Consider the following 20,711-nt stretch of genomic DNA (forward strand, 5'->3'; position numbering starts at 1 on the left):
GAACATATTCTTACCTCATACCTATCAAGGAATGCATACAGTATTCTCCTCTCATGTCAGGATCTCACCCTATTTTCACTTCTGAAGGCAGGTATTTTAACTTGAGGACAGTAAAATCAGACTTTTAATTTGTTATTTATTGAAAATCTTAGTGTCTGTAACTGTCTTGCTTATGCATGTACATCTTTTAGGACTGGAACATACTTCTTTTACTAGAAAGAGTGCTTGACAAACAACAGTGAGCTTTAATAATTCAAGGAATAAGCCAATTATAGAATTTGAGTCTGAAATTACTTGAAGCTGTAGTTCAGGTTCCTTGCTAACATAAATTCCTGACGTTAACCGTTGCTTGTGGGCTTATCTGCATGATGGTGATCACTCCTAAGTATAAGGACAGGAGTGGACGGAAACAACATACTGAAAACTGGACCGTAGGCAATGCCTTCTTCTGGGATTGCTTGTGGGATTTCTCCTTCCTGTAGTAATGAGGCTGGAACTCTTTGGCAGCATCTCTTTGATATGAGATTGATAGGTTTTTTTCAGTAATGCTGTAGAATACCATCGTTATTTTTGCCAGCAATGCACACAGACTTTTAAAGCTGAGCTGTTAAATTTATCATGGTCAGGAAACCTAGGTTTCTCATGATATTTTTTTGCCCCTGGAAATGAATTAATGAAAGCACTAGTAAGAATGATGATTCCCGATGGGAAAAATTGCTGAGTGTAGATTAGGTAAATTCTGGCTAATCTGTGCTACTTAATACATCTGTAGATCACTTCAAAACATTCACCATTCAGGAGGCATGTATTTTTGTCTATTTTGCTAATTTATTTCATTTTATACCTGTTGTTTTTATTTTGTTTAACAGTAGAAAGAAACCAATTTAAACTAATCCATTTGGAACATACTTTCCTGAAGAAAAATCTTTAAATTTCTAAGAACATTTTTATAAAAGCTCTTTCAAAACCCTGGATATCTTGGTCCTGAATAGAGGGATAAATCTGCGCTGGCATCTGAACAGAGTCATTTATGGCTACAACCTTTACCACTGTTCTTTGGCACCCACACTGCCTCCCAAAAGTACATCATTAACATTGTTTGTGTTCTCAGAGATTTTATAAGTTCTTGTTGCTTGTAATTAAATTATCATTATTTTTCTTTTGGCCTTCTCTTTTTCTTCCTTCATATCTACTTGACCCTCATACAGCTCTCACAAAGGAGGGTGACATGGAGAGGTTATGTTCCACCCACCACTCCTCCTCTTCCATTGCTTCTTCATCTCACTGGTCACCACCCTTGCCGTGCCCCAGCGGCCGCTCCTGCTGCCGGTGCCTGCTGAGGACTCTGATCACACTCTACCTCTTCATCTTTGTTTGTTCATATGTTGTGTTTCTTTCCATCAATTCAGCGGGCAAGTCCACGAAAAATGCAAACTCAGAGAGTCATTCGCTTGAGTCTGAGCTCTCCCACTCCACTCCTTCCTCTCTACTGTGTAAGTTGAGAGACTCATCTGTTCAGATGATGTCTTTTGTCTCTCCTTCTCTTCCCTTCCCATCATCTGACAGTAGCACAAAAAAGGTAAATACTGTGATCTGTCTGATCTAGGAATGACCTTTTCTTAGGGTTTACAAAAGTATGGAGTATATTTTTTTAGATACTGATTTCTTGGCCAGGTTTTATTAATTGTAAAAATATTATCGTCAGCTGTAACAGCAGTATAAATAGGTATGTATTTCATCAAGTTGTATCTTGCAGAGGTAATCTTTGCAGTAGTTTTCAACTTTGAGATAGATTTCACTCTCGCCTCTGGCTTGGATCCTGGATAGGGTCTCCAGATTAATTACCTGTTACGTTTATGTATGTTATAAAGTATAAAGTTACATAAAGTATGTTATACTTTCTTTAGCATCACCATTGATAAACCAACCTTAAAGCTGCTGTGACAGCTGTTAGCTTGCAGCATTGATTCATGACAACTGAAAAGTTTCATGCTTTGCTTAGGAGGAGTTCTGTGGTGATTAGTGACCAATTAACTGTAAAGGAAATCTTTAGGGTGAGGAGGCTGTCTTTGAGCGGTTTAAAGGTGAGAGGAAAAAGGCATTTTGTTAGTAGCTTGTATACTGTCAGAATATAAATGGCCTGCGCAGATGTATTTCTTGTTTATCAATTAACTCCAAAATTCTTTCGAGTGGAGGGATCTTGTGGGTTGAATTGGGGAATGATTTCTAGGAATGTAGGTTCTGCTTGCTGGGTTCTGATCCTGCGTCCTGTGTGTGTCAGGGTGGTTGCACTGGTACTAAGAATGGGTAGCTGCACTGGTAAAGGTGAGATCGAGGTGGGCCCTTGGAATCACAGGCTCTGTGCAATTGGCCTGAACCTTATTTTAAATTTGAGTGGAATTTTTGCTAGGTGCAACTAGTGCAGGTGAGAGGGGAATCGGTCCCCAGGATGATGGGCTGACTCCTGTCACGACTGTTGACAGGTAATGTTGAAAGAGTAGCTTCATTCCGAGGGAGGAGCAGGTTAGTATATATCAATATATAGATGACTGTATATCAAACTAGAACTACAAATACCAACAGCACAAACTACCCAGAACCTTAAAGAAGAGAGGAATTAGTCGGGAAGACATGGACCTGTATGACATTCAAAGCTAACACGTCGTAAGGCTTTTATTTCATCCACAGTATATCTATCCCCATGTCATTGTTTAACCTCAGCCAGTAACTAAGCACCACGCAGCCACTCACTCACTCCCCCCCACCCAGTGGGATGGGGGAGAGAATCGGGGGGGGAGAAGATAAAACTCATGGGTTGAGATAAGAACAGTTTAGTAGAAGAGAAAGGAAGAAACTAATCATGATAATAACAACAATAATAAAATGACAATAATAACAATAATAATAGGATTAGAATATACAAAACAAGTGATGCACAATGCAGTTGCTCACCGCTTGCCAGCTGATGCCCAGTTAGTTCCTGAGCAGCGATCCCCCCAGGCCAACTCCCCCCAGTTTATATACTGGGCATGACATCACATGGTATGGAATATCCCTTTGGCCAGTTGGGGTCAGCTGCCCTGGCTGTGTCCCATCCCAACTTCTTGTGCCCCTCCAGCCTTCTTGCTGGCTGGGCATGAGAAGCTGAAAAATCCTTGGCTTAGTCTAAACATTACTTGGCAACAACTGAAACCATCAGTGTGTTATCAACATTCTTCTCATACTGAACCCAAAATATAACACTATACCAGCTACTAGGAAGAAAACTAACTCTATCCCAGTTGAAACCAGGACACCCCAGAAAATCTATTATGTACCCAACATTTTCTGATTTGAACGCTAGCAGCCTCACATTTTCTGCTTCATTGGGTGGTTAATAGTGTTAAGACCACTGCTAATGTTTAAACATAGATGTTCATTTCTAATTCTGTTACCAAATTTAGGAACAGAGGCACCTGAGGTAATACCGCTGTCCTTAAAAAAAGTAGATTATTTGAGTTTCCCTGAAAGTGTGTGGTGCAGAAATGGCATAGTATATATATACAGTGACATTTTAAGAAAGTGAATGGTCTCATATTTATTCGGTTCATTCTGTGACTTCAGAAGCAAGCACACTTCTTTGCCACTTTGTTCCACCAAATAAACTTCTCAAAAATCCTGTAAAAAAGTGCAGGTAGAATTCAGTTTAAGGAATGCTACAATGATCAAATTAAACAACCATCTGCTATGAGGCAGGAAAAGTATTAGGTGAAACTCTTCTGGTAAAGCTACTTGGTAGAGACATGATGGTACTACTACAAAACAACTCAGTTTTGTTTAAATGATTTACAGATTAGAAATTTAGATTTTGCCAAAACACTAGTAGGCAAAGCAGCAGAAGTTAACTCAGTATCTGAATATGCACCAGACTTGCTTGTATTTTTTTATTCTGAAGCTTCAAAATAACTTCATCCCGATAACAGGAATATTTAATTTCCTTAAATAACTAAGTTTAGTGACCAAAGAAACTGTAAAGTCCCTGTAATCTCACCTGTCCTCAACATGATTTTGAAAATGCGTGATTCTGGTGTAATACGATTTTAGAAATGGCTGTGATATGCTGTGTTTTCTGTAGCCATACATTTAATAGGAATCAGCGGTCCTGTGGCTTGAGAAAATTCAGAAAACCAAAAGTAGTTACTGTTTATCAAGCATAGGATTAATGGAAGTACAAGTAAACAGAAGTTCCGTGCTGAGAGAAGGCGTTAGGAACGTGATAGGCTATTACGGTAAAAACTGCTGGTGTGGCTAACGGTAGATGAGTTTGTGCTAACATCATTTTGAAGTGGAGTTTTTGTTGGGATAGCTCTAACGATCTGTTTCAGAATACTGATACAGATTATAGAGGTCTCTGTAATATTGCTGTAAAGAGGCTGTTGGAGTTGTGTACATTTGGCAGACTTACATTCACCAGAAAGAAGATAACTGCTATGAACAGCTATAGTAATGAATAATTTTCACTAGCAATGAGCAATATTAAAAAAAACAGTGAAAGTTAATACTGCTGAGACTTTTTTAGTAAACTACATGGGAGTTAAAGGGCTTGCTGGAGACAATTATATAGGCTCAAATGGTTATGATTTTTAACTTACATCAGAATTCAAGTCAGTGTTTTCAAAGAGCAAATTTGAGAATTGAGAAGAAAAAAATGATACAGTGAAGTCAGACTGCAAAGTTTAGGATGGGAAGTGATGGTCAGAGGCATGTGCGGTTTCTTTATGTCAAAAGTGTCTGGGAAATGAGAAGGGCTCCAAAGATTAGCTGGATGGATACCCGTACCTGACAGCTATTTCATGACAGCACAGTGGTAAGAAGGTGGCAAGCACAGTAGTCTACAGTGTTAGCTCTGTGTAATTCACTCTCTGTTTGTTGTTAAGTAGCGATTATTATAATTATCGGTATACATTGTAATCATAAACAAGAAAAATACTGATTTCTTAGCTGGTAAACTTGATAGGCTTTAATCTGCTGTCAGAGACATGGGAAAAAGATGATGTAAATGTGGTGTGTTGAGAAAAGACAAGCTGCAGAAGGATTATCATGTAGTTAAAGTAGGTCCTGGAGAATAAAACATCTCCATCCCAGCCCTAGGTGCGTAAGATATTGAGGAATATATTTTTAAAGGTAACACAGTTTTCCTATGAGTAAAATAGGTAAATGCCACATTTCTTAGAATTACTGTTTGGGGATGATGATGATCTCAACACATCTCAATGCTTTTTAAAGCTTATTCAAAAGGAAAGAGATGTAGAATTGAGGGTTATTATTGGTTTTCAAATGGAAAACATTGGTGGAAAACAACAAGATTTTTCTGAATTGGTAGAGTGATTAGGTAAGAGCACAGTTTAAATAAAAATACGCACAGTGGCAAAGGTTGTTAACGTCTTAGTTATCAAGACTTTAAATATCATTTCTTGAGACAGCAGCCAGATTCCATGATTAATGTGACATGTTGAGAAACTGTAGTGCAGTATCTTGTAAGTGCAGTGACCATGATATAGCTTTGTTCTGAGACTGTAAGTGATTTGTCATTAAAAAATAAACATTTGCCAACCTTTGCCACACAGTATAAATACTAGTGTAATTGTATGGCAGCTCCAAGGAGAGAGCATCTTTAGAAATAATTAATTTCGTATAAGTAAAAAGAAACTGCATAGGCCATATGATAAGTTGCTTAACATCACATTACGATAAAGGTTTACATAGGAAATGCATTCATTTTGTTTGATCTTTTTTGTCAGTATAGGGTGTAAAGTGCTGGGCTAATTTTTCAGATATTTGCCTACATATCTAATGAATTAATGTTTTTTTCATTAGGCAAGTAGTAGCCTTACAGATTTTCAGAAAGGTGAAAGACAGTCGATAGCCTAAAAAAAATGCTGCAAACAGTCCACCCATATCATAATTTGATGAATCAGAGTGAATCTTTGGAATCAGCAGGCGCTAGGAAAGCAATGTTACATGTAAGATGACAACTCAGATGTCTTAGTTCATTTCAAAGTTTAAGGTTAAGCAGGGGGGTAGGAGATAAGCTCTGATCTTACATACACTAAATTTTGATAAACTTCTTGAATGACAACTCCCCTGGAGTATGCTTTGTTATCTGAGGGTCTAGGTATTTTTTATGTAGATCTAAGATTCAATCAGTCATTTATTCATGCAGCACCTTCTTTTATTTTCTTCACAGAACTCATTTTCTTGCAATATCTGGGAATAAATTGTAAGAGAAATTATCAGCAGAGAATTTTCAAATATTGGTGTGAAGAGAATGGTTTTGAAAAACATTTTGTGACATTTGCTGTATTCCTCCGCTTCTGGGGTAGCAGTCTGTGCTGTAAAGTTGAATGACTTCTGGTACATCCACATAGCCAGAGTTCATTATACAACACAGGATTAGATTTCTAGTCTCTTCCTCTTTTGTTTCAAACTTTGGTTGTTTTCAGGGTACAGAAATAACATTAGTGGCTGTATGCTTTCTGTCTAATTGCTATTTGTTGGGACGGTGTTCAGATTAGAAATGAAGCTAGGTTCATCCATACTGTGCCATTGAATTTTAGCAGACCCGTGTCACCTTGATAAGGACTGTACTGTTTTAAAATGATAGCACAATGGGTAGGATTTGTCTCCCCAGATTCAGACATCCTCCACAATGTAGATACCTATATTTGAGCTAGTTGTCTAGAATCCATTTAGTCAACACAAATAGGTCAGATGAGTCACACTTGTCTTAAATACTTATTTTCGGATAGGATGAATTGTGCCCTCAAAGTGCTTATTTCTCTCCATTGACTGTAAGGGAGGGGGGTTGAGAGAAAAAACTCACTTGTCTGTACTTCCACATGTCCAAAATATTGCAAGATTAATGCAGTCTGATGTGTACCAAGATATGTAGTTAAGAGTACTGAGTTGAAAAGTTTTAAGGGTTTTTTCCTTGAGAAACAACATGTGAGCATGTCATTTTAATCATCTTTGAGTTCGTGTGCTAATCTGTAAACAGGCTACTTCATTCTTCTGGAAAGGTGCTTTACTGCTTAGCAGGGATTTCATCACTATCTGTTTCAGAGCAAACAGTAGTAAGGGGTGTGCAGTTCCCTGATCTGGGTATTATTTGGAAGATGAAGGTGATTTGTCTTTGCTATGGATTTCACAGGCCCTGTTGCAAGTGCTGTCTGCACTGCGCTTATTTGATAAGCTATTTGCTGAGGGACTGAAAATACTGTTTTCATACTTCGCTAGTCCGATGACTGTTCTAGGTTTATTTTGTGTTAAAAGAAATACGTCAAAGAACAGTAAAAAATGTGTCTTCCTACTTCTGTAAGCTCAGTGGGGGTAATTGATAACCATTCCAGTATAGTAATTACATAGTCATCTAGAGTATTGATAACAGCAGAAAGATACTCCAATATCTGAATGAAGCATAAGGTGTTCTAAACTATCATTTTCAGAACAAAAATACTGGTGACAGTGTTGAAAAAATTCATGGGTAATATGGTGGTCAGTCAGTTACCAAAGATTCTTTTTTGTGTTTCACAAAACATGAAGTTTCTGGTACATGTATTTCTGAGGACTTCATTTTCACGTATCTACAGCGCATTTTTATTCTGCGCTTTCTCTCTGCAATTAAAATACCAAAATATCCGTCGTTTCTGTGTGATTCTTGTAGACTGAGTTTACAAATGTTGCTTGGGGCTACAAGAAGGGAAGAAAAGCCCCATGTTTTTCTAGCCCTCCTAGAAAAACATTTTTGCTGTTGTTTTGTACTTTTTTTTTTCCTGTGATACTTGATTTTACTAGCTGTGAGACTGCACCTTGTAGGTTTAAGGCATTTATAGTGTTAGAAGCTTTTTGAGTAAATGGTGTTCTTAATTATTTTGTGTTCTTTAGACACTAGTGTTAATGATGTTCTCTAATTATGAAGGATTATCCCCACTTTGGAGCTGAGTGGGGAAAAAAGGTAGTGAAATACAGCTAGAAGTTAATAACTGATTTGAAGTTAACATATGTACTACAGCAGTGCTGCAGAAGTAATTTTAGCCAGTGTTAGAAAATGTTCTGGTTTGTTCTTTTCTTCTTATTTGGTCTTTTTATAGCTCTTCTTCATAATGTTTTTGTTTCAGCTGCCTTTGTATTAGTCATATACCTACCCACTCGCCAAAGCAGGAGTTGTATTTTTTTGAACTGCTAATATCTTAATACCTTAACTCACTGACCCTACAGGGGTAAAGGTTATATTTAGAGAGTAGGTCCATGGTCTTTTCTTTAATGTATTTACTTCATTGGTATTCTGAGCAAGGAATGTGTAAAAGCTACCATCTTTTCCACACAAATTTACCATTTTATGGTAGCTTTCTGGTATACTGTCTGCGGTCTTTTTCATTATTTGTTTTTCAAGAAAACGGCTCAGCACCTTTGTCTTCTTTTAACGATGTTCTTCCCTCACACCTCAGTTGTTTTAAAAACACCAAATGTATTTTTGCTAAGATTATATAATTTTATGCCATAGAAAGCCATTGCCATATTCTAAGACAGTATAGATGGGTCAGGCTTTAATTTTTCAATAGGCTCTTACCACACCCCATAGAAAAAGTAGCTGAACCAGTTTTACCAGAATTCCATTGCCATTTTTGAGTTTTCCTCCTGTAAATAGAGTATTTTTGTCATTTATCAGACAGACTCTTACATGGCATAAGACTAGATATAGTCCTTGCACGCTGAACACGTGACAATATTTTAAAGGGAGAGAATGAGACAGCCATAAAACAAGTAGCTCATAATGGCAAAGAAACCACGCATTTTGGTTCAGTCCAATTGTCTCATCACGCTGTGAGAGAGCGTACGGATCTCTGGCTGGCTTTAACCAAAGCTGAAGTACGTTATTTAGGAAAATTTTACTGCACATCAAATAAAAAGTATAATAGCATAAAATTGCCACTGTACGTCGAACAGCATAATTCTCCTAGAATTCAATACAAGCAAAGTTTACTGTTGGATCAAAATAAAATATTAAAAAAAAATCAGATGAAAATGGTGATTGTAAGTGACAGTTATCTGACAGATGGGAACTGGCCAGATGCCTCTTCCCTAACGCCTCGCGTGTTCGCTTGTTGTCCTTGTGTAGTTTGTAATGTCTATTTAGATGGAAAAAGAAATTGGAGGTTTGGAAGGGCATATGTTACATGGAGTCCATAAAATTTATCATGAAAAATTTGTAATTTTCTTACCACTTTAATAAGTGCTAGTTATTTCTGTCAGATGTTGTCTGCAATAGCAGGACCTTGTTCCTATCCGTATCCGTTTCACCTTAGTTCATCTTCAGTGCCCTCCCTATTGTGCTAAGGAAAAGCGCAAGTATTTGACTTTATTCATGTGGCCACCAAGTCATGGCTACATTTTGCTTCCCAGTCTGTTTTCTGCTTGTTGTATTCCAGTTCTTCGCTGTCTCCTTCCTCTTCCTTCCTCCGAGGCTAAACCTCGGCTTCCTAGACAATGTATTTATAGGCTGAAATACTTTTGGTCTCTATTTGTACTCTGTGTCCCTGCACTCACACATGTACCTACACAGAAAGTATAAAATGCTAAGATAAAAAAGATCTCCAAAAACAATCAGTAGAAGGTTTGTGTAAAAACACAGTGGCTACTGAGATTTTTAATTATTCTTTGATATCTGATGTTACTGAATATTTCATACTGTCTTGTTCTTGACCATCTTTTTCTTGTAATGCTCATTCTTGATCTCACATGAGTAAGGGCTGAGAATGAGAGGAGGGTTTTGCACACAGGATAAATCACTTCTGGAACTCCAGCTTCTAAATTATGCTCCATCTCTGTCTTTGGCTTTTAGTCACTTTCTGCCAATGGGATTGCATATCAGATCACTAAATAGGAAGAAATCTAATTTTCTATTATGTGTGTAATTATTCATGTGTTGCTGAAAGGGAGGAGTAGCATAGTTGCTTTCATATACAGTTTCACGTGGTGCTTGTAATTTTGTAGAAAAAAAATGAGAAATGAGTTAGAAGGCAGATGATTTGGCAACATCTTTCTGTTCCTGACGGTCTGCATCATGAACCATGAAGTCTTTCCACAAGTACTGGAAGAACTGATGCTAGTGCTGGAGTTGGACAGTGATTGATTAGAGCCAGTGATACTGCCTTAATCTCCTTTACTTATTTTGCTGGCCCATAGAGCTTCCTGATGGATGTGGTTTATATTCCATGGACAGGTCAGCAGACAGAGCTATACTAGGTGTTGGTACTGCCCACAGAAACTTTGCTGGAACCATATTCGGTAATATTAGGTGGCTTCTATCAGAAGACCACATGAAAACGTGTGCTCTAATGCAAATTTATTTTGGAAAAATAACCAAGAAAAAGATAAATTTGGCAATACGGTTCAATTTCTTCCTTCTGGATTGATGTTGAATTATATCTTGTAATGTAGTACAACATCAAAGGCATGATTGAAGCGTAACATTTTGATTGACCCAAAACAATTTTTTAAAATGTATGTTAGCAAAAATTTCCATTTGCATTCCGATTGAAATCAAGTCTCAAAATCTCAAAGATTTGCAGAAAGAAACTTTTGTCATTCACGTTCCTTTAACTCATACTATTGAAGGCATGAATAGATGCCAGGGAGTCAGGTTACCATCCAACTAAATTGAGCTGTTGCACGCCATTAATTTAAGACAAAACAAAACACCTTTAATAAGCCTCTGGGCTTGGATCACAGAATCTTGTGTAATAGAATATATTCAGATATTCACTATTGTTTGCTGTTCCTTGTCAGAGTATGTATAACGCGTAAGTTAACTGTGGGCTTCTTTTGGTAAAACTTCCAAAAAGAAATGACTGATGTTAGTGAAAAAGGGAATATTGCCAATTGTCACTAGCCAAGTGAAAGTAAAATTACGTGTTCATGTGGGTTTATGTCTCTTGCGTGTGGAAACTACTGTACTTTTGTAGACATTTTCATTGCTTATGTTTACAATTATCCAATAGCATGATCTCATGGTTATGTAGCAGCTCATCAGAGATTTTTACCTCATTTTCCACTGTCTGATTTAATAGTCTGTAATTTCCTAGTCTCTGATTGGAATGTGTTACCGGGCTATTTAATCAGACCCTTTAGTTTAGTTATATGTATATGAGATGTAGCATGCAAAACTTGTGATTTCATCACTGCATGAAGTCCGCATATTCTGGATTTCTTTTTGCCAGCCTTTTCTAACACTGCACCATTATTTCTTACTCAACCATCCTACCACTTGGCTTGTGCTGACAATGCCATACAACGTCCACAGTTTGGTCTATGTCATTTAAACATATAACAATGGAGCCATTGCTCATCTGCAGTCAAAACATCTCTTCATTAAGACTCTTTGTTCTTTCCACAATCTTTGTGTAAAATGAGGCAATTCATACTTGAAATAGTCTGAAATAGTCTTACCCAACATGCTATCTAGTAGTCAAGAGCTACTCACAAAAAGCCTTGCTAGACCTTTATATACACTTTTTTCTCCATCATTTCTTTCCTTGCTGGTTTCTTTCTGGTGCTCTTATATATTAGGTATTCACTTACTAAAAGAGACGGTGGAGCATAAAATAAATTAAAAGGCTCTTTAACACCACGATGCCAGTTCTTTGCAGTACAGCATTGGAGACTTACATTCTGTCTATGCTGCCCAACGTTTTCTTTTCAAAGAAGAATGTGAGTGAGGTCAGTACTTTGGTTTTAACATTCCAAGCATATTTGCATGGGTGTTAATAGTCTAGTCCACCTGTAGGAGCATGCAGGAGAATGACAACTGTTGCTTGCACAAGAGAGCTACTTCAGCCTGGTTCCTTGCATTTCTTTTTGTTTCAAGCTTGGTCTTTCAAATTGATTTTCTGAGTTTTCATAAGGAGTTGAATGTAAGTTAAATCCTTACGAACATATCTGTAAAATCTCTCTCCCTTACCCATTTAGCATTAAACTCACAAAAAATCTGTATTTGAGAGCAGTGCCACTGTGGTTGAACTTCATCCGTATAAGGTTGAACTTTACCAAAAGAGAAATGTACAGTGCAAAAATGTTAACATCTGTTCCTAAAAAGCCCCAAGTTTTTAAAAGTAGAAGTCAGTTTTCAAAGTGAATTCAGTAAGATTTTCCATCTTGATGAAGTCTCTTAAACTTTGCCCTCCTAGAGTAACTGGTATTGGTAATAACTGTACCACCATGCAGGAATTTGTTTACTCTGCACTGTTTTAGTGTAACTTGGATCAACATTAACAAATACTGAACTGCGAGCTTATTTCTTGGCTGACAGATAGAGGAGAAACTGTTTCACATACTATTGCCTTTGAAGCATATGCAAATACTGCTTGAGTTTGAATATTCCTACTAGAAATACATATTCTGCTTGTTTTTAATGAATTATTCTTCTGTTACTATTTAGCATTTATTATTAGTAGTAGATGTACTGTACTATCACCAAGTGATCTAATTGAGGCTAATTGTAATACAGATCCGTTAAGCATTTTACAAGCAAAGGATAGGCATAATCACCGAAGTCAGAGCCAAAAGACACTGTGTTGTAATTAGACCTGTGTGGATGTGTATGCGTTATATGTAATCTGCAAACTTTGCACTGGACAACCTTGATTATAGGCTTAGGGCCTAAATTCCTCTTTACTTAAACGTACACATTTGGCCAAAGCGAACATCACGTGTTACAAAGGTTCCTGAAAATCAGCATTAGACACTTAAAAGGTAAAGGCCCTATGTGTGTATGAAACATTAGAGCATCGCTTGTAAAACAATAATCAGTTTCCTTTAATTTGAAGTTGAGTTGGGGTTTGGGTTTGCTTTGCTTTTTAAACAGCAGATCCTTCAGTGAAGGACAGAAGATACAAGCATGATAGGAAAGAGGATTGATCTTGACATGTGTTTAATTTCCTCGTGAATACAGGAGTACACTGAAGCCAAATCAGTGTAAAGCAGCAATATAACACCATGTCCTTTGGTCATAGAAAAGGAAGAAAAATGGCCATTGTGCCAGCTGAGGAATGACAGAATACCTTTGTTGCGGCTGTTCTTCTGACAGCCTTTCAGCTGTCACCTTCCACTTTGCCTTCCATTTTAAGAGTTGTATTTGTGTCTCTCTCTAGCTCGTAAGCAGGAGATTATCAAGGTTACTGAGCAGTTGATTGAAGCTATCAACAATGGGGACTTTGAAGCTTACACGTAAGTTTTCTCATTTCAGAGGGAGTGAGGAGAGTTGATGTATTGGAGACTGTATATTTATATCCGAGTGTGTGTGTGTCTGTATTTATGTATTGTTGAAGTTCATTCTCAGATGCCCCCAAGAAACACAAGACATGTTCATTGCTGCTTTGCCCTGGCTTTATATGAGCCTTTACAAATGCCAGTTTCAGAGGAGCTGCTAGTATAAATCTAATGTACTACTCTGCCAAGACAGGACCATAATCCTGACGCAAAATATGCAGTGATCTCTCTTGGTATATGAAAGTAAAGTCATGTTTGTGATTTAGAATCCAGAAACACAGTAGAAGCATCTTTTAACAGAAATTTTGTATTGTATGTAGAGACTGATATTAGCTAGAATCCTTTTTGTACTTCAGAGTGTGAAAGACCACGTGGAATTTAGTCCACCAGCCTGTGCTGAGCACTATGCGAGAATTTGCTGGGGAAAAGTAGACCACTTTCCCTCTCAGCTTTTCTCTGCAAAGACACAGTTCCATCACTGCTTCTCTTCTCTTTCTACCGCAGAAAAAAAAATTTACAAAAGTAGAGGAAAGCCCTTCTCAGCATTTCTTTTGGTCTCTTGTGTTTCTCTGAGTGGATTCTATCCTGTTGCAGCCCAAGCTTCACAGTTCAACAGTGACACTGCTTGTCCTGTTTAAAGGCTTGCCAGCACTAAACTTTTGTTTGGTATGATCACATTAAAACCTTTGTTGTACAAATGTCAAGTGGAAACTTATTTCAAATTCTTACCTAAATTTTGTCAGTTAAAAAAAATAATTAAATCTTGCTTAAATAATGATGTGAGGCATTAAAAGTATCCTTTGGATTGCACAGAGGCAGTTTTCAGAGTCACAAGTAAAAATTCCTACTTGTAATACCATTGACTTGTGGAGCCTTCTTTGGCAGGCTTTTTTTTGGTCAAAAGATGGTTTATATGAAATCTAGTCCACCTAAAGTAAGCCGTCAAATTTACTAATTTAGGTGAAACCAGAAATCCATTACTTCTCCCCATTTAAGTTATGTTCTTTTCCAGTGTGGTGGCACAGGTAAGTAACAAGTCTGAGGGAAATAAAGAAAAATTTAAAAAGTAATCTCTCCAAAGTTGTGTTGCATAACTGCATGTGTTTATTACAGAATTTCCTCTTTTCTGCAGAAAAATCTGTGATCCGGGCCTTACATCTTTTGAACCTGAAGCTTTGGGTAATCTAGTAGAAGGGATGGACTTTCACCGGTTTTACTTTGAAAATGGTAAACATTTCTTTTTCATATCTGTGAATCTTCATCTGTTCCTTGTGACTGTGTTTCTGCAGTCTAGTTAGCATTTTGGTTTGGGAGTTAATTGAGTTCAGCAGGGGAAGGGAGTTCTGCTCTACATGTTTTTCTGTCTGTTGTTGCTGTGCTCATTCACACATCATAGGATACCTTGGAGAGTGGAGGGAAGTTTCAGGTATTTGGAAAGAGAAAGTCAAGATATATAAAAGAAAAAACAAACAAACCATAGATAAGTAATTCTCATACATTTTTTTTTCTATTGGGGAAATGAGAAAACCATGCTGTGAGTATACTTAAAAGAAAGGTCACTAAATCGTGTGATTACAGTGATTGCAACTAACAGTCAGCACTTCTGGTGAGTATGTGATGTATTGGGGAAGACATTGTAGTCACTCAGTCTGTACTGCTGAGGATCTGATCGGCTGTCTTTTTTGTATTGGGGGTGTGTGTGTGTATACATGAAAACATCAATACAATCATGCCAGGTATAAGAAAGAAAAATTACCCATAGAGTAGGTTTAATAAAGTTTTGGGGGATCGTGTAATGTAGGTAACCATTTTAGAGCAGACGTGACTCAACAGGAAATAAAATATTGTAAATGAAGATACCAGCTGATCCAGTAATTTTTGAGAAATGTCTGAGCATAAAATGGGATTATTGTATTCCTAAATTCTCTTCCATCTCCAAAACAGCTTTTTCCATATTTTTCCTTAAAATGTCTCCTTTCATTACTGCAGCTTTTTAGTTTTCATAGATATCAGCACTTAATAGAATATGTCACAAGAGTGAGTTAAAAGCTGAATTATTTTCACTGTCATTAGACATTAAATGCAGCAGTGAAACTGAAGTATTGGGAAACTCAAGATGGTGGCCCCCATTTTATTTAGTCCATGTACGCACGTGGATTAAATAATATATACTATTAAACATTTGATTGGTTTCCTCATAGGAAAGGGGAAAACATACTTTATGCTGTGACTGTGCTCATTTCTACAGTGTACTTGAGCTAGTTGTCAGTCGTGATTATCAGTAAACAATAATTATTACTTTGTATCTGCTAAGCTTGAGGTTCTTGTTTTGTAAAATGGGGTGAGATGAGTTATTTTGGCCTACATAGAGAAAATTTAATTTATCCTCTATGTGTGTGTTTGCTTCCTAGCTTTATCCAAAAGTAATAAGCCAATCCACACCATTATCCTCAATCCTCATGTCCACCTTGTGGGTGATGACGCTGCTTGCATTGCATATATACGGCTCACACAGTACATGGATGGAAGTGGGATGCCAAAGACTATGCAGTCAGAGGAAACACGGGTCTGGCACCGTCGTGATGGGAAGTGGCAGAACGTTCATTTTCACCGTTCAGGGTCACCAACAGTACCTATCAAGTAAGAAACAATTCAGATCACAAGCTTAAACTACATAGGTCAGATCAGATAGTCTAATAGCTGCTTTTGGCCTTAAAAACTATGAAGCCGTCCTCTTGATAGTACAATTTCTTGTGGTCATTTACCCAGTGTGTGTTCTGTTCACTAGTGTGCATATAGTTGGTGCTACTGTTTTTAAAATAATGCTTTCGTTGTTGTTTTTTTCAACTGTGATGCCCACTGATCCAACTCAGTCCCTGAACTGACAGCTTGAAGAGCAGAAAAATGTTTTAATGTAGATAAGGCTTGATACAAGTCACACAAAATAGGATCGGAAAACCTGAAACAGAATTTCAGGAAAACCTGAAAAAATAAAAAGCAATAGGATACATGGAGCTGTTAGGGCTGATCGGAAAGTTTCCAGGAAAAAAGTATCACTGTTCTGAAAAACTGAAGTTTGAGTAATATTTGTTGCCATTTCCAGCCACCTCTACTTACTCAGGCCTAGTTATGTTCACTGCAAGTTGATTTTGAGCCAGTTTACATATTTACTTTGTAAATTAAGCCATACAAGTTCCTATCACATTCTTATCTCTTTTCCCACACTCTCTTTGCTTAACTGCTCAATAGTCACTGTCTGATAGTTATGACATCTGTGTGGGTAAGCCTCAGATCTCTCTTTCGTTCATTCGGGCATCTCTGCATGCCCTCTCATACCCTGGGAGTCATGCCATGGCTCAGCGCGCGCAAACCTGAATTCCTTGAGCCAGACTTTCAGCAGTGTAAATTACAGCACGCTTATAGTTTCAATAACAGGATAAAGAGTCATGGCTTCTTCAAGAGGTTCTGCTCAAGTCCTTTGCTTTTCTTCTGCTTGCAGCCTTCGCTAATGGTGCTGTGTCCCTCGGAGCCCAACCCCACTGACTTATGGCTTAGGTTAGGCTGTTTCCAAATCAGGCAGCACTGGTATAGGCCGTGGTTTGCTCAGGTGCAAGCCCTCTTTGTAGGTTGTAATTCCATCTGTGTGAGGTGTCTTAATGTGGATAGCGGCTAAATTTCCTGGTGTGGATGTTAAGAGCTTAGATTTCATCCTTCAAACTTCATCATGACCCATATTTTACTTGCAACACTATTCTCCCGTATGAAATAATACTAGATAAAGTAAGGAACATGACAGAATGAAGTGTTAAACGTCAGTGGGGATGAAATTTTTAGTTGGTTTGTTTTTTTGTTTTTTTTTAATTTAGGAAAAAAGTAATAATTATCTAGTGATAACTATTGTATTTTATTTAAAGATGTGAAACCAATGGGACCAGGAACCATGTTGTCCTTTGTTTTTCACATTCCAGCTGCACTGCCAGTGTTTCAACAGATAATATTGAAAGACTAGTTACATTTTCTTGAAATGCAGTGTTATGCAGATTTTTGATGTTTTCATAGAGGACTGTTTTGTCAAGGGATCTGAGCTGGGTATGTGTAGAGTCAGAAAGCATAAGTGAAACAGGTTCACCTGTCCCAGTGCACACTGGACAGTAAGTGTTTATAGCAGAATGAAATTAATTGGACTAGAGAATTATTTAATCCTTTCTTTTGTTTGGTGTCCTGTCCCATCCCCCTGTCGTCCCCCCTGTTTTTTGAGAATGATTAGGGTGGGGGGGTCAATCTTTTTTTTTTTTTTTTTTTTTTTTTAATTTAACCATATTTACAGGAAACAATCCTAAAGAGAAAAGGTAATTTATAACACTCATTCTTACGCACCAAAACCAGAAGGCAACAAAATAGCCATCTTATTACTATTTTCATGGAATATTATAGAATTTGCCCAATAATTCTTGTGATAATTCTTTCAGTAATACTTCATAGAGATACAAAGAATAGCTTCTGCAGCTTCTTTTTGAGGTGCAATGTTGTAACAGGAGCCTTAATACTTAGTTCACGTAACTTGTACCTGTGCAATGGGCTGCTGTGTGCTGTGACACATACTGCTCCTATGAACACTCGCCAGAGGTAGTTTCTCTGGAATATAAAGGACATGCAGTAGCTGCCGCAGAGCAACTCCTGGCCCTTCAGACTGCACGTCTCAAGGGAATGCAGTCGTACATACAGAACTGAGATTTGCCTCTCAGAAGCTGTGCCAGTATTTAGGACTTGTGTAATGTCAGTTCTTTACAGCTGCTCATGCTCTCTAATAGAGATAAGGATTTCTGCTAAGGATGGCAGGAGAAGAAGCTGAGAGGTAATTTTTTTGAGACTGCAGGGTTGCGTCTATGTCAGTGGGTGTTCTGAGCCTATGGGGTCAGACAGAGGAAATTTCAGGATTGCGAGAGGGTATCCAAGCTGAAAAGGTCAGAGAAGGAGTAGCGGCTCAAAGCCTTAGAGCATGGCTAAGGCTTAAGGAGAGATGCTCTGAGATTGCAACATAGCCCTAGATATGTAGCCCCCATGTAGCACTGGCAACAATATCACATAAATCCCTTACCTAACCCTCATCTTGAATTCAGAGCAGGTTTTTTGGACTTGCTCATATCACTCTTCTAAAATATCATTGGTCTGATGGTTAGAAACCTTACTTTCCAGTATTAATTTTAGTCATTTTCAGTGTATCCTTGATTATTCTTATTTCATCGTTGTTCTTCTATACTGGGGATAGGTATGCAGACATGAGCTGTTTTATATGAAGGGTGATTAGGTTACTTCCCACCTTCTATTTTCATAGGATAAAGAATGCTAACTTGGTTGCCTTTTTTTGATAGGATCTCAATTTTCCTGGCTACCTTAATAGTTCTTCACTGTCTTTTCTGGTTTGAGGTTTGTCTTTTCATTAGCTTGGGTTCTTCTGAAGTACTGTGTACGCTTGCGGTCAGGGCTTTATTTAAATTCACAATGTCTTTCTTTTCCTTGTTGAGAACACCACAACTGCTACGTTCTGGTGTGATTTTTGCGCTTTCGTCATCTACATCACATCAGCAGATCATCTAAGACACCCATGTATTTATCCTCAATTGTCATTTCCATCCAAAGAGTATATAGAAACTTTTGCTGACCGTGCAGCTTTGTACTTCCTATTATTACATGTGACATTTCTGGATTACCCAGCCCTCAAGATTACTTGGTTCTTCTTGCACAATACTCCTGTTTTCCTTTGTATTTATAGTGCCTTCCCTCTAAGTGTAAGTATACTATGTGAGATCAGTCCTATTGCTTGTGCTCAGGTCATTGGCAAAGACTAGTGAGTCTCCTTTAGGCTGATAGTTCCCTGTTCAGCCCAAGCATTGTCCTGTGTCTTTTAGTTATTTTACATATTCTTTCTTTAATCCCCATCTTCTCAGGTTTAACTGGTAGATTCCCATGTAGCGCCATGCTAGAACTTGCCTTCTATAACCCATCCTGACCACCTTTTAGACTGCCTTGAACTTCACCTTTACTTTTCCCAGTCAGAGCAGCAGTGTACCAATAACTCCATTTTGGAAAACTACAGAAGAAATTTAATTAAAATGGTGTTCTAGATTATCCTTACTTTTTTTTCTCGTATTTGAAATGTATACAGTCTGCAGCTGTTTATTTAATTATTGCCAATACACAGCAGTTAATAATGGCATTTCCACAATAAAAAAGTATCTTACACACAACGTCTGAAGAAGAATTTCAAATCTAATAAACTTGAAAAAGCAATTATACCTGTGATCTCCTTTTGCAAACGCCGTATCCTAGATGATGTCAAATAGTTGCTGCAAGCACAGTCGCTTATTTGTTTTCAGAACTATGGTAAGGAGTGTGCATAAATCTAAGGAAAGAACTGAGCTCTTTGGTAGTTACAGGTATATGGAAATGTTTCCTTATGCAGACAATTTATTTGGAAAAGAATATGAGCACAAATGTATCTTTAGTTTACAAATAAGTTTTATTTGTAGTTTTTGCTGCAAGTCAGACAAGACAAACTTTGGTTTCTGTCTTGTCCTTTGCTTCTCTCTGAGTTGTATGACTGATGGTAGGAAATTTTTTTCTGTATTCCATGTTCTTAAGAACTTGTGGTAATGTGTTTCTGCAGAACTGTGTCTGCATATACACAGAGAGTGGACCTGCATGATATGGGCAGTCAAAGGGCTATTGGATCTAAAACTGACTCCCAAACCTAAATTCAGACCTGAGGCTCCCAGGCTTATAGTCCCTCACTTACACACCTTACACCTTCTTATACTTTCATAAGTTAAATACTGAACAGCGGGAAGACTTAAGTAAAGAGTTTGTTCTGTGTTTGTACAGTGCCTAGCACAGCGGGATCCCAATCATGACTTCGGCCCCTAGATGCTACGGTAATACAAATGATATTATAAGCTGAGTTAGTTAACTACTTGCTTACGTGTTCCTTTCCTTTCATTTTCTCTTTGCATATGGCTCTAGCATGTCTTGCATGTAAACGACATCTGATTCCTCCTTGTTACTTGATTCGATTTTTGTATGAGAATCTCAGTCCGTGGCAGTGTCTGTAATGTACGTGCTGATGAAGTAAGTTAAACTCAGAGACTCACATCTGAATTCTGCCCTCCTTCCTGTAAGAAATTGGTTAAGGCACTTTTGCTTCCTGCCTCAGTTTCCTTTTTTATTTTAACAGCCTCTCTGGCATGTTGTAAAGATGGAAAAATGTCTGTAAAGTGTTTTGAAAAATAAAAGCATGCTTTGCCTGAGCATTGGGGGTTTCCCCCCCTCCCTGGTTTTCTTCACAAAGTTGTGTTAAATGATCTTGAGAAGATTTTTTTTTTTAATAGTATTGGCTAACACATGAGCAT

At 37.7% G+C, this 20,711-nt stretch overlaps 1 protein-coding gene across 24 annotated transcripts in view; it reads left to right on the forward strand.

Moving 5' to 3' along the window:
* Nucleotides 1-20,711, forward strand: part of CAMK2D (calcium/calmodulin dependent protein kinase II delta) — a 163,064-nt gene that overhangs the window by 140,235 nt on the left and 2,118 nt on the right. For 11 of the 24 annotated variants that reach the window (XM_075037893.1, XM_075037909.1, XM_075037918.1 and 8 more), the window contains 5 exons: nt 1,410-1,493; nt 13,188-13,263; nt 14,438-14,532; nt 15,717-15,945; nt 20,188-20,237. In XM_075037893.1, coding sequence (XP_074893994.1) covers nt 1,410-1,493; nt 13,188-13,263; nt 14,438-14,532; nt 15,717-15,945; nt 20,188-20,194 — 491 coding nt within the window. In that variant the 3' untranslated portion in view covers nt 20,195-20,237. Of the gene's footprint in view, nt 1-1,409; nt 1,494-13,187; nt 13,264-14,437; nt 14,533-15,716; nt 15,950-20,187; nt 20,238-20,711 lie in introns of those variants that run through there. The other 13 variants (XM_075037926.1, XM_075037970.1, XM_075038037.1 and 10 more) reach the window with 3 other exon arrangements.

This window comes from Buteo buteo, chromosome 1, assembly GCF_964188355.1.
Source record: "Buteo buteo chromosome 1, bButBut1.hap1.1, whole genome shotgun sequence".
NCBI classification, from domain to species: Eukaryota; Metazoa; Chordata; class Aves; order Accipitriformes; family Accipitridae; genus Buteo; species Buteo buteo.